This window comes from Boleophthalmus pectinirostris, unplaced genomic scaffold, assembly GCF_026225935.1.
Source record: "Boleophthalmus pectinirostris isolate CB_2022bp ecotype Guang Dong unplaced genomic scaffold, ASM2622593v1 HiC_scaffold_19, whole genome shotgun sequence".
Classification (NCBI taxonomy): Eukaryota; Metazoa; Chordata; class Actinopteri; order Gobiiformes; family Gobiidae; genus Boleophthalmus; species Boleophthalmus pectinirostris.
In genome coordinates this window covers 30,602,174-30,614,190 of record NW_026571140.1, presented here as the reverse complement: position 1 = coordinate 30,614,190, position 12,017 = coordinate 30,602,174, and the positions used below count along the sequence as shown (strand labels likewise).

The window sequence follows — 12,017 nt, the reverse complement described above, 5'->3', positions numbered from 1 at the left end:
TTTTAAAATAACATAATCTAAGTTAGATTATGTTATTTTAAAATGCTTATTTTAACAATGTAAACTTATTGTCATAATGAAACATGTGTAAATGTGTACTTGAAATGTTTTGTGTGATTCAAACAAACTAATCTTAGTCATTTTTAAATCTTTCTCAGTTGCTGTTTTCTTTTGAGAGAAAATGTTCTTTATTCTGTCCTGTTTCTATCGACTCTTACTACAGGAAGCACTGACCAATCACAAAGCACCTCTAATCCAGCCTGCTCCTATTTATTCATTGAAAATATAAGTTAACTTTTAGACTGAATTGCATCATACAGCAAAAGTGTTTTATTCTATGTTATTATTTTGGTAACATTTTTACAAAATAATAATACAGGATATTCAGCCCAACCTTGAATGCAACCACTGCAGGAAATGACTGCAAATGCATTAAAACATAGATATTGTTTTTAAAATAGCTAAATATACAGAACTGCCTGTAGGAGCAAGTGGAACAGTAAACATAAGAGAAAAATTATGCACGATTTTTTTTTTTTACACAGACATTGAAGATTATTTTCTTGAACGTTTTATAAAAACACTGTGGACTTTATTGCCAATATGATCCACACATCTTTGGAGTGTCTTTTGAATGTACCCTACTTTCACCAGTAGAGGGCGCTCGTTTTACTAAAGTGACAGAAAAACTAGAGCGAGAAAAGATCACCACTTTTATATTTCATGCAGAACTTGTCAGATTTTAATATCTTAAACTCTGTCCTTCTTTGTTTATTTATTTATTTATTTACTTATTTATTTATTAATTTATTTAACTGGCGCATTGCACAATACATTTAAAGCAAAGACCTAATTTATCTACAAGCTCATTTTCATTTGCTGAACGATTGTATGTCATAAATCCTTCTATAATTAACAAGGTAGTCAATACAGACGTGGTTGTAATAATATGTTGGGAGGTGGCTGAGTAAGTTCACCATACTTATCATCATCTGTCTCTACTATTACTACTAGAATTACTGTGAGACCGACAGGTGCCTCCTCAAATGGACCAGAGCACAGGGTTCATGCTCAACAGTACACTGACAATGCATGGACATCTTTTTCTGTTCAAGTTTTTAAGTTTATTTGATTTGTTTTACGAGTGATTGGCAGAGGTGAAACCTTTTCTGCCCTCCCACTCTCACCTTTGCTCTCTGGTTTTCTTCTGTCAGTCCAAAGCTGGTACACTGTAAGTCCGCAGTAATATAAATAACATCTAGTGGTGATATGTGAGAATACAACAGAGCTGGGTCAGCTAATCTAATTAGAAATAGTCCAGGCACATTTGACACAAGGACTCACGGTGAATACTTTTGTAATTTGATTTATTGTAAAGGCAGAACAGTACAACATAGACTTTAGCATGTATGAGAGGACACAGAGGGCCAGGTCCTGGGACTACTCAGACTCTTCTCCACACTGGCATTTGCTGATGTGCCTCTCTGAGCTGTGGGTGCCCACAGACACCCTACATGTGTACACCTTATGGGTGCTCCAGTCGGTCGTGTTGATGGACAGAGAGCTGCTCATGTAGAAGCTCTGGTCTGGTTGTTGCACAGCGCTGCTGCTCCAGACCCCACTGTTCACTGGAGTCCCATCAACCAACCAGGTCACCTGAGCAAAGGGCCCCCTCTGATGAGACACACAGAGCAGAGAGACTCTGCTGGACTGGAGCTGTGTGAGGGAGGGGGGGAGCACAGTCAGGACAGGAGCAGGGGCCACATCTGCAGGACACAACAGCACAGGAGGTCACACACACACACAACACTACAAGAGCAAAACACAACAAATATACAGAACTATCATGTAATATTCATTTATAAAACTCAAATAAGTAGGCCTATAATACATAAAATGAACAATATAGGATCAAATAAAATTCAAAAAAAAACATGATGACAATGATGATGATTATTTTGCACAGTTGTGTGCGACTGATGCTTAGTAAATATTATGCTACTGAAACAAATAAATGCTCAAAATAAGCCATGAACAACTAAATGTTGAACGCGAACACTTAAACAGTTATAAGTTGTTTAATTTATTTTTTATTTTTTTGTTAAATAAAAATATTAATTAGTTTAACAAATTGTTTTAATGAATATATTTTAAAACACTTAAAATAAATACTTTTTGCAAAGTGTTTCAGGTAGTATATTGTAGTTGTAGAGAGTAAAAAATACCTCCATAAATTATAAAGATATGTATAAATACATTTCTCCTGACTTTAATGTGGTTAAAAGTAGTTTATGATGATGAGTTACAGTCACTTACCGTTCACAATGAGCTTGGTGCCTTGTCCGAATACCACAGTGCTTCAGTCTGTGCACACGCTGCTACAAAAACCTCCTCACTGTCATCAGGAGGACGCCACTCTCACACTCCACTCTGTCAATCAACACATGTGTCCCATTACCCAGGGAAAGTCAAATCTAACAGATCCAACAGTGGAAATATTGAAATCTTAGTATTTTTTCTACTTTAAATGTGATTTGTCAATCACCTTTTAGTCTGGTTTGAGTTTGAGCTCCAAATCTCAAGCAGTAAAAGCAGAAGTGAAGGGCATAGGTTTTTGTCACACTCTGTATCACTGTGATACGTGCTCTTTAGCAGAATCATCCCATGTGCTACAGTAATAAACAGCAGAATCCACTCCATCCACATTATTGATGATCAAACGATAATCTGATTTAAGACTGATGGCTCGGTGTGAATTTAGGAGCTGAAAACCCAGGACCATATTTTGCAGGAAAACCCCAGCCATATGTGACAACAGGTATGGGACTTGTTTCAGGAATCTGTTTGTACCATCCACTAGCATGCTGAGTAACATAGCCCAGGTTACAGTCCATGGAGGCCGTCTCTCCTCTCCTCACAGTCAGAACATCAGGCCTCTGTGTCACCGTGGTAACAGCACTCACACCTGTAAACAACAACAACAAGACATGAAATAATCAGAGACACAGAGAGTCTCCACATGAGCTGAGGGCCTCCTACATGTGAGAGCAGCGGTCAGGGCGAGCAGGTTCCACAGCATGTTGCCACGGAGATGAGTTGTACAGCTCAGAGCAAAAGTGGAGCTTCGATACACACACGCTCAGGCTTATAAGGCAGAGGGAGAAGAGGAGAGGGAGGGGCCAGAGCTGCCAGTCAAAAGGACGGGTTATAGATGAGACCAAAGAGAGAGAAAAAACTGTCAAATAAAGGCTGCACCTGCTATGAACAATGCAGGAGACACAAGCTGCAATATTTTATACTAATACAACATTTTGAATAACGTGGTCAACTAGAGAGACATCCACACAAAATCCAAACATGTCAGTCGATGCAGTGTAGAAGATAGAAGCATGTGGTACTGCTTAGACTTACTTTAAAAATGCATGAATTGTATTTGACTTTAAATAGCAAGAGAGTGTTAACTACATCAAGTTTTACCTGTTAAAATAGGTAATAGAAAACCAAACAACTTTAATATCACCATCTGTCCTATTCTGCCAGTATTAAGGTACACTTTACTAAGTCAAACAGTGGCCAAACACTTGTTACAAAATTGTAAAACGGTTTTGAGGGTCTTTATTGTGCAAAGTTGTTTTTCAAATGTTAGTAGTAGTAGTTGTTGTTTATTCAGTCATTTTGCAGCACTACAAAACAAAACAAAACAAAACATAGACTACAATCCCATAGATCATGACTGAAAGGGTTTAGGCTGAAGTAAAAAGTACTTATAATGCCTAACCCTATTAAACAATGACAGAATTCCAAGAAAAAAACAGCGAATGAACAGCAAGTTAACATTTACAATTACAATTACAATGTATATATATAAGAGACAAAATATAAATTAAAATGTTCACCTTATTTGTAATGTTTCCTATCAAAATCACATCTGTAGTTGTGTTTTGTTTCTTTCTAAGCATCTCATTTCTTCAGATGTTATAGCTGTTAATTCATTCAAAGTCAGGCTCCTCCCTCAGTTCCTCTGGTTTGGGCCTTATATGAAATCCCCCTCAGCCGCTCCTCTCTTCACTCTCTGAACCTTTCGTCTCTCTGCAGTGAAACCTCATCTCCGTGGCAACATGCTGTGGAACCTGCTCGCCCTGACCGCTGCTCTCACATGTAGGAGGCCCTCAGCTCATGTGGAGACTCTCTGTGTCTCTGATTATTTCATGTCTTGTTGTTGTTGTTGTTTACAGGTGTGAGTGCTGTTACCACGGTGACACAGAGGCCTGATGTTCTGACTGTGAGGAGAGGAGAGACGGCCTCCATGGACTGTAACCTGGGCACAGTCACTGACCAGTCTGCCCGATGGTACAAACAGATTCCTGGTGCAGCTCCTAAATATGTTCTGAAATTTCGTCATGACTTTAGCAATGTAGAATATGGTCCTGGATTTTCAGCTCCTAAATTCACATCTAATCATCAGTCTAAATCAGATTATCGTTTGATCATCAATAATGTGGATGGAGTGGATTCTGCTGTTTATTACTGTAAAACATGGGATGATTCTGCTTAAAGAGTACGTATCACAGTGATACAGAGTGTGACAAAAACCTATGCACTTCACTTCTGCTTTTACTGCTCTGAGATTTGGAGCTCAAACTCAAACCAGACTAAAAGGTGACTGATAAATCACAATGAAAGGATAAAAAATACTAATATTTCAATATTTCCACTGTTGGTTTATACTTTCCCTGGGTAATGGGACACATGTGTTGATTGACAGAGTGGAGTGTGAGAGTGGCGTCCTCCTGATGACAGTGAGGAGGTTTTTGTAGCAGCGTGTGCACAGACTGAAGCACTGTGGTATTTGGACAAGGCACCAAGCTCATTGTGACCGGTAAGTGACTATAACTCATCTTTAAAACTTCTTTTAACCACATTAAAGTCAGGAGATATGTGTTTATACACTGTTAATTTATGGAGGTATTTTCCACTTAACTTAAACATTCTCTTTTTGATCACAATCACAAAATATATTTAAGCTAAAATCATTTTTATTGTTCACATTCAACAAACAAATGTCCATTATTTCTTTGCAGAACAAATTTTCATATTATCACATATATTCACATATTATGAAACATCAGTCTCCTATAACACTGTCACTAATATTTCACTATACTGTTCATATATGCTGCTAATTATATTATGTTTGAGTGTTTAGTTTTGTTTTTTTCTCTCTTTAAAGTCATTTATAACGTGTTACATTTATCATAGTTCTGTATATTTGTTGTGTTTTGCTCTTGTAGTGTTGTGTGTGTGACCTCCTGTGCTGTTGTGTCCTGCAGATGTGGCCCCTGCTCCTGTCCTGACTGTGCTCCCCCCCTCCCTCACACAGCTCCAGTCCAGCAGAGTCTCTCTGCTCTGTGTGTCTCATCAGAGGGGGCCCTTTGCTCAGGTGACCTGGTTGGTTGATGGGACTCCAGTGAACAGTGGGGTCTGGAGCAGCAGCGCTGTGCAACAACCAGACCAGAGCTTCTACATGAGCAGCTCTCTCTGTCCATCAACACGACCGACTGGGGCACCCATAAGGTGTACACATGTAGGGTGTCTGTGGGCACCCACAGCTCAGAGAGGCACATCAGCAAATGCCAGTGTGGAGAAAAGTCTGAGTAGTCCCATCAGTGTACTGATTTTGTACTGATAATACAGTTTGTTTCAAAATGCATCCAATAAAATGATAATTTTAAAAATGACTTTTTTGAAGTTCCTACTATTAGTTGTAACATCCAACTTGTCCTCAGACTTAAAATATTATGAAACTGGTTTCATCGTCCTTCATACTTAAGGTAAATTGTCTCATTTTATATAGCGCTTTTCCACCTTCAAGGCATTCAAAGCACTTTACATTAAGGAACACACACATTCATACACCAGTGTATGCAGAGGTGAGATGGGTCAAGTGTCTTGCCCAAGGACACAACAACAATATTATTTTGTGGGAGCTGGAATTGCATCGCCAATCTGTGGGTCAGTGGATCTGACTGCTCAACCGAAGATGTTTATGACGAGAGTGGGATTCAAACCGCCGACCTTCAGATCAGTGGACAAACACTTTACGCTCCTGTCGCCCACTGTTCGTGCACCTGCAGCTCCACAGAGGCGACCTGAGTTTTATAATGTGACTCATCAGTAAAACTGAATTTTGTGGGTGAGACCTGCAGAGTGTCAAGAACAAACTGCAGACGTCATTATTCAACACAGCACGGCTACAACATGACGGGTTTTATCTACAACATTGAGAGTCCAGAAGTACAGGTGCATTATGGGTGAGAGTAACACTTCATTGATGGTCCATAACCATAATGATCAGTTCTCTCAAATGATTTACATAAAACGTTCCTTTTCAAATCCTGTATTTATTTATAACTCGTGTGAGAGACAGTTTACTCATCAGGTCAGCAGATGTTTCCTCTGTGCAGATTCATTGGTCCAAACTGAAATACTAAACACTGAAAGTAGCCTACACATGTACACTTTTGAAATAATAATTGTGGAAAACAAATGGACCGTTGTTAATTCTTTAATTCATGTTTTTAAAATAACATAATCTAACTTAGATTATGTTATTTTAAAATGCTTATTTTAACAATGTAAACTTATTGTCATAATGAAACATGTGTAAATGTGTACTTGAAATGTTTTGTGTGATTCAAACAAACTAATCTTAGTCATTTTTAAATCTTTCTCAGTTGCTGTTTTCTTTTGAGAGAAAATGTTCTTTATTCTGTCCTGTTTCTATCGACTCTTACTACAGGAAGCACTGACCAATCACAAAGCACCTCTAATCCAGCCTGCTCCTATTTATTCATTGAAAATATAAGTTAACTTTTAGACTGAATTGCATCATACAGCAAAAGTGTTTTATTCTATGTTATTATTTTGGTAACATTTTTACAAAATAATAATACAGGATATTCAGCCCAACCTTGAATGCAACCACTGCAGGAAATGACTGCAAATGCATTAAAACATAGATATTGTTTTTTAAAATAGCTAAATATACAGAACTGCCTGTAGGAGCAAGTGGAACAGTAAACATAAGAGAAAAATTATGCACGATTTTTTTTTTTTTTTACACAGACATTGAAGATTATTTTCTTGAACGTTTTATAAAAACACTGTGGACTTTATTGCCAATATGATCCACACATCTTTGGAGTGTCTTTTGAATGTACCCTACTTTCACCAGTAGAGGGCGCTCGTTTTACTAAAGTGACAGAAAAACTAGAGCGAGAAAAGATCACCACTTTTATATTTCATGCAGAACTTGTCAGATTTTAATATCTTAAACTCTGTCCTTCTTTATTTATTTATTTTATTTATTTATTTATTTATTTGACTGGCGCATTGCACAATACATTTAAAGCAAAGACCTAATTTATCTACAAGCTCATTTTCATTTGCTGAACGATTGTATGTCATAAATCCTTCTATAATTAACAAGGTAGTCAATACAGACGTGGTTGTAATAATATGTTGGGAGGTGGCTGAGTAAGTTCACCATACTTATCATCATCTGTCTCTACTATTACTACTAGAATTACTGTGAGACCGACAGGTGCCTCCTCAAATGGACCAGAGCACAGGGTTCATGCTCAACAGTACACTGACAATGCATGGACATCTTTTTCTGTTCAAGTTTTTAAGTTTATTTGATTTGTTTTACGAGTGATTGGCAGAGGTGAAACCTTTTCTGCCCTCCCACTCTCACCTTTGCTCTCTGGTTTTCTTCTGTCAGTCCAAAGCTGGTACACTGTAAGTCCGCAGTAATATAAATAACATCTAGTGGTGATATGTGAGAATACAACAGAGCTGGGTCAGCTAGTCTAATTAGAAATAGTCCAGGCACATTTGACACAAGGACTCACGGTGAATACTTTTGTAATTTGATTTATTGTAAAGGCAGAACGGTACAACATAGACTTTAGCATGTATGAGAGGACACAGAGGGCCAGGTCCTGGGACTACTCAGACTCTTCTCCACACTGGCATTTGCTGATGTGCCTCTCTGAGCTGTGGGTGCCCACAGACACCCTACATGTGTACACCTTATGGGTGCTCCAGTCGGTCGTGTTGATGGACAGAGAGCTGCTCATGTAGAAGCTCTGGTCTGGTTGTTGCACAGCGCTGCTGCTGCTCCAGACCCCACTGTTCACTGGAGTCCCATCAACCAACCAGGTCACCTGAGCAAAGGGCCCCCTCTGATGAGACACACAGAGCAGAGAGACTCTGCTGGACTGGAGCTGTGTGAGGGAGGGGGGGAGCACAGTCAGGACAGGAGCAGGGGCCACATCTGCAGGACACAACAGCACAGGAAGTCACACACACACACTAACAAGAGCAAAACACAACAAATATACAGAACTATCATGTAAAATTCATTTTATAAAACTCAAATAAGTAGGCCTATAATACATAAAATGAACAATATAGGATCAAATAAAATTTAAAAAAACATGATGACAATGACGATGATTATTTTGCACAGTTGTGTGCGACTGATGCTTAGTAAATATTATGCTACTGAAACAAATAAATGTTCAAAATAAGCCATGAACAACTAAATGTTGAACGCGAACACTTAAACAGTTATAAGTTGTTTAATTTATTTTTTTTTTTTGTTAAATAAAAAAATTAATTAGTTTAACAAATTGTTTTAATGAATATATTTTAAAACACTTAAAATAAATACTTTTTGCAAAGTGTTTCAGGTAGTATATTGTAGTTGTAGAGAGTAAAAAATACCTCCATAAATTATAAAGATATGTATAAATACATTTCTCCTGACTTTAATGTGGTTAAAAGTAGTTTATGATGATGAGTTACAGTCACTTACCGTTCACAATGAGCTTGGTGCCTTGTCCGAATACCACAGTGCTTCAGTCTGTGCACACGCTGCTACAAAAACCTCCTCACTGTCATCAGGAGGACGCCACTCTCACACTCCACTCTGTCAATCAACACATGTGTCCCATTACCCAGGGAAAGTCAAATCTAACAGATCCAACAGTGGAAATATTGAAATCTTACTATTTTTTTCTACTTTAAATGTGATTTGTCAATCACCTTTTAGTCTGGTTTGAGTTTGAGCTCCAAATCTCAAGCAGTAAAAGCAGAAGTGAAGGGCATAGGTTTTTGTCACACTCTGTATCACTGTGATACGCACTCTTTAGCAGAATCATCCCATGTGCTACAGTAATAAACAGCAGAATCCACTCCATCCACATTATTGATGATCAAACGATAATCTGATTTAAAGACTGATGGCTCGGTGTGAATTTAGGAGCTGAAAACCCAGGACCATATTTTGCAGCGAAGCCCCAGCCATATATGACAACAGGTATGGGACTTGTTTCAGGAATCTGTTTGTACCATTCACTAGCATGCTTAGTAACATTGCCCAGGTTACAGTCCATGGAGGCCGTCTCTCCTCTCCTCACAGTCAGAACATCAGGCCTCTGTGTCACCGTGGTAACAGCACTCACACCTGTAAACAACAACAACAACAAGACATGAAATAATCAGAGACACAGAGAGTCTCCACATGAGCTGAGGGCCTCCTACATGTGAGAGCAGCGGTCAGGGCGAGCAGGTTCCACAGCATGTTGCCACGGAGATGAGGTGTACAGCTCAGAGCAAAAGTGGAGCTTCGATACACACACGCTCAGGCTTATAAGGCAGAGGGAGAAGAGGAGAGGGAGGGGCCAGAGCTGCCAGTCAAAAGGACGGGTTATAGATGAGACCAAAGAGAGAGAAAAACTGTCAAATAAGGCTGCACCTGCTATGAACAATGCAGGAGACACAAGCTGCAATATTTTATACTAATACAACATTTTGAATAACGTGGTCAACTAGAGAGACATCCACACAAAATCCAAACATGTCAGTCGATGCAGTGTAGAAGATAGAAGCATGTGGTACTGCTTATGTAGCCCATCTATATATTATTTTGATGAAATGTTATGTAGTATTTTCAATTACAGGCAAGTTTATTAAATTTGATTAATTAATTGTAGCATCAGAGCAGAGGAAATGGTGGTGCAATAGTTGGGGCCGCTATAAAAGTAGGTCAGACACGCCCATCCAGGTTTGTGAGTGGGCCTGCGCTCAGGTGTTGTAGCCCTGCGTGCCTCGCATGTAATGAACCGCTTTGATAAAATAAACGTTGCAAAACGGAACTATTCGCCTGGATTATTTAAGAGTGCAACAGAAATCTTGGTGCCGAAACCCGGGATAAGAGATCGCATTTGGGACAACACTGACGGAGCGGAAAACAGCTGAGTGGAGTTGAAGTTAAGCCACCAGCTGACGAGCTACAAGCGCCGCGGCCCACTCACCTGGACTAAATGCTTTTCACCTCTCGCTAAAAGCATAAAAATAATGTCGATTGCGGGTGAAAAGCATGACCGTGATCTGGGAGGATACACTGGGACAGATCGAGGAGAAACTATTGACTTTACCTGCCGCTGGACTATTTGATCTGTGCACGATGTTGGAGTTCGCTGTAAGCGAAGAAGGACAAGAACTTACCTCGTAAAATGAGAAGGATTATTCTGCAGTATCTGGAAGGAGATGACGTTATTTCTCGGGAGGACGGAGGAATGTCTCTGTTGCTTATAGTTTGCGACCGCATTGATGAACTTAAAACGCAAGCCGCGTCTACTCCGGCGCGGGAGCCCCCTCTGTTCGGATTTACCAGGTACTGCACCTAACACTCAGAATGCGCCTACTGTTTTCAATGGACAACCAACTGCTTCTAATGCGAGCATTCCTGTTTATAATGCCAATCCACCTTTTGTTCACTAGTTGTATAGAAAGGAATTGAAAATTGTGGGGCAAATTGGTGAGTCACACCAGAAGGACAAACTTGGATATACTAGTTTGGAGAGGCAGATTCAAAAAGCTCTAAACAAAGGATACAGTGAGTCTGACATTGTGGAAGCTGTCATTCAGGCCATTGCTCCAGGAATAAAATTAAGAGCTACCTTGAAAGCAGAGTGGACCTACCTCTTAGTGCTTTGAGACAAATTCTGAGGACACATTTTCATTGAAAAGGACTCTACCAAACTGTATCACACTCTCACGAGAGCCGCACAGGATCCCAGAGAGACACCAATACAGTTTGTCCTCAGAGCAATGGACTTAAGGCAGCAGATTTTTGTTTGCATCTGAAAGGGCTTGAGACTGGACTCAAATATAGCTCTGAGCTAATTAAAAACCAATTCCTGCAGACAGTGCTTACGGGTCTGATAGATGATACAATAAGGACTGATTTAAAGCCATACTTACGTGACCCAAAGGTTTCTGAATGAGATGCTGCTGGAAAAGGTGACTGATGCATACACTCTGGAAATGGAAAGAAAAAACAAGCTGGCTTGTAGTTCCAAGGCACGAGCCACCCGAATTGCAGCAGTGGGGGAAGACAATATTAACAATAGAGAGAGGCCCAGCCCTGACACCACCAACTGCAATAAGCTCAGTGAACCCAACAAACGTGAAACTCTCCTGGAAAAAGTGGATCAGGGAAATAAAGCAAATTTGCGAAGCTATTCAACAGCTTTCCACCCAGCTCTCCAGCCTCCACCAAGTGCCAAGACCCCACCACCAGAGAGGCTCAGTCGACCATACGGCAGAAATTTCAGGCCCCAGCAGAAATCGTTTATCTCAAGAAAGTGCCAGCGTTGCCAGGCCAACAACCCCCATGGCAAGTGTGACCACTGTTATAAATGTGGCAGTTCTGATCACTGGGCAATTGGCTGTCGTAAGGTCACACACGTTTCAGCCTCTACTAATAAGATTGACACTACGGTACATCTTGGTAAGACTGATGCCCAGTTTACTCACGATGCCCCTCTCACTAGCAAACAAAGACAAACAGCTAAGCTAGTGGGACGAAGATGCCTGATCAGAGCCTCACTCAATGATGTGGATACCCACAGTGCTATGGGACAGTGGCTCACAAGTATCTATTG

General features: G+C 39.9%; 2 protein-coding genes and 1 pseudogene across 2 annotated transcripts; 1 reads left to right on the top strand and 2 right to left on the bottom strand.

The window, feature by feature from the left end:
• Positions 1–1,350: 1,350 nt before the first annotated feature.
• LOC129409140 (immunoglobulin kappa light chain-like) lies at positions 1,351–3,177 on the bottom strand (annotated as a pseudogene).
• An 845-nt stretch (positions 3,178–4,022) lies between these two features.
• On the top strand, positions 4,023–5,738 carry LOC129407184 (immunoglobulin kappa light chain-like). The gene is made up of 5 exons (XM_055154333.1): positions 4,023–4,158; positions 4,236–4,549; positions 4,766–4,773; positions 4,839–4,879; positions 5,331–5,738. Exons 1-5 carry the CDS (start codon positions 4,119–4,121, stop codon positions 5,684–5,686), a joined length of 759 nt encoding a protein of 252 aa, XP_055010308.1. The 5' UTR covers positions 4,023–4,118; the 3' UTR covers positions 5,687–5,738.
• Positions 5,739–7,919: 2,181 nt separating this feature from the next.
• Positions 7,920–9,746, bottom strand: LOC129409157 (immunoglobulin kappa light chain-like). The gene is made up of 5 exons (XM_055154332.1): positions 9,610–9,746; positions 9,288–9,532; positions 8,988–8,995; positions 8,882–8,922; positions 7,920–8,338 (listed from the first exon to the last, which is right to left on the bottom strand). The coding sequence occupies exons 1-5, from the start codon at positions 9,647–9,649 to the stop codon at positions 8,010–8,012; spliced, it is 663 nt and encodes a 220-aa protein (XP_055010307.1). The 5' UTR covers positions 9,650–9,746; the 3' UTR covers positions 7,920–8,009.
• Between the last annotated feature and the right edge of the window lie 2,271 nt (positions 9,747–12,017).

Coding starts and splice junctions, on each gene's coding strand:
- LOC129407184 (XM_055154333.1), top strand. CDS start 4,119: ATGCTGTGGAACCTGCTCGCCCTGACCGCTGCTCTCACAT. Junction 4,159..4,235: donor CCTGACCGCTGCTCTCACAT/GTAGGAGGCCCT, acceptor TGTTGTTTACAG/GTGTGAGTGCTGTTACCACG. Junction 4,880..5,330: donor CACCAAGCTCATTGTGACCG/GTAAGTGACTAT, acceptor TGTGTCCTGCAG/ATGTGGCCCCTGCTCCTGTC.
- LOC129409157 (XM_055154332.1), bottom strand. CDS start 9,649: ATGCTGTGGAACCTGCTCGCCCTGACCGCTGCTCTCACAT. Junction 9,533..9,609: donor CCTGACCGCTGCTCTCACAT/GTAGGAGGCCCT, acceptor TGTTGTTTACAG/GTGTGAGTGCTGTTACCACG. Junction 8,339..8,881: donor CACCAAGCTCATTGTGAACG/GTAAGTGACTGT, acceptor TGTGTCCTGCAG/ATGTGGCCCCTGCTCCTGTC.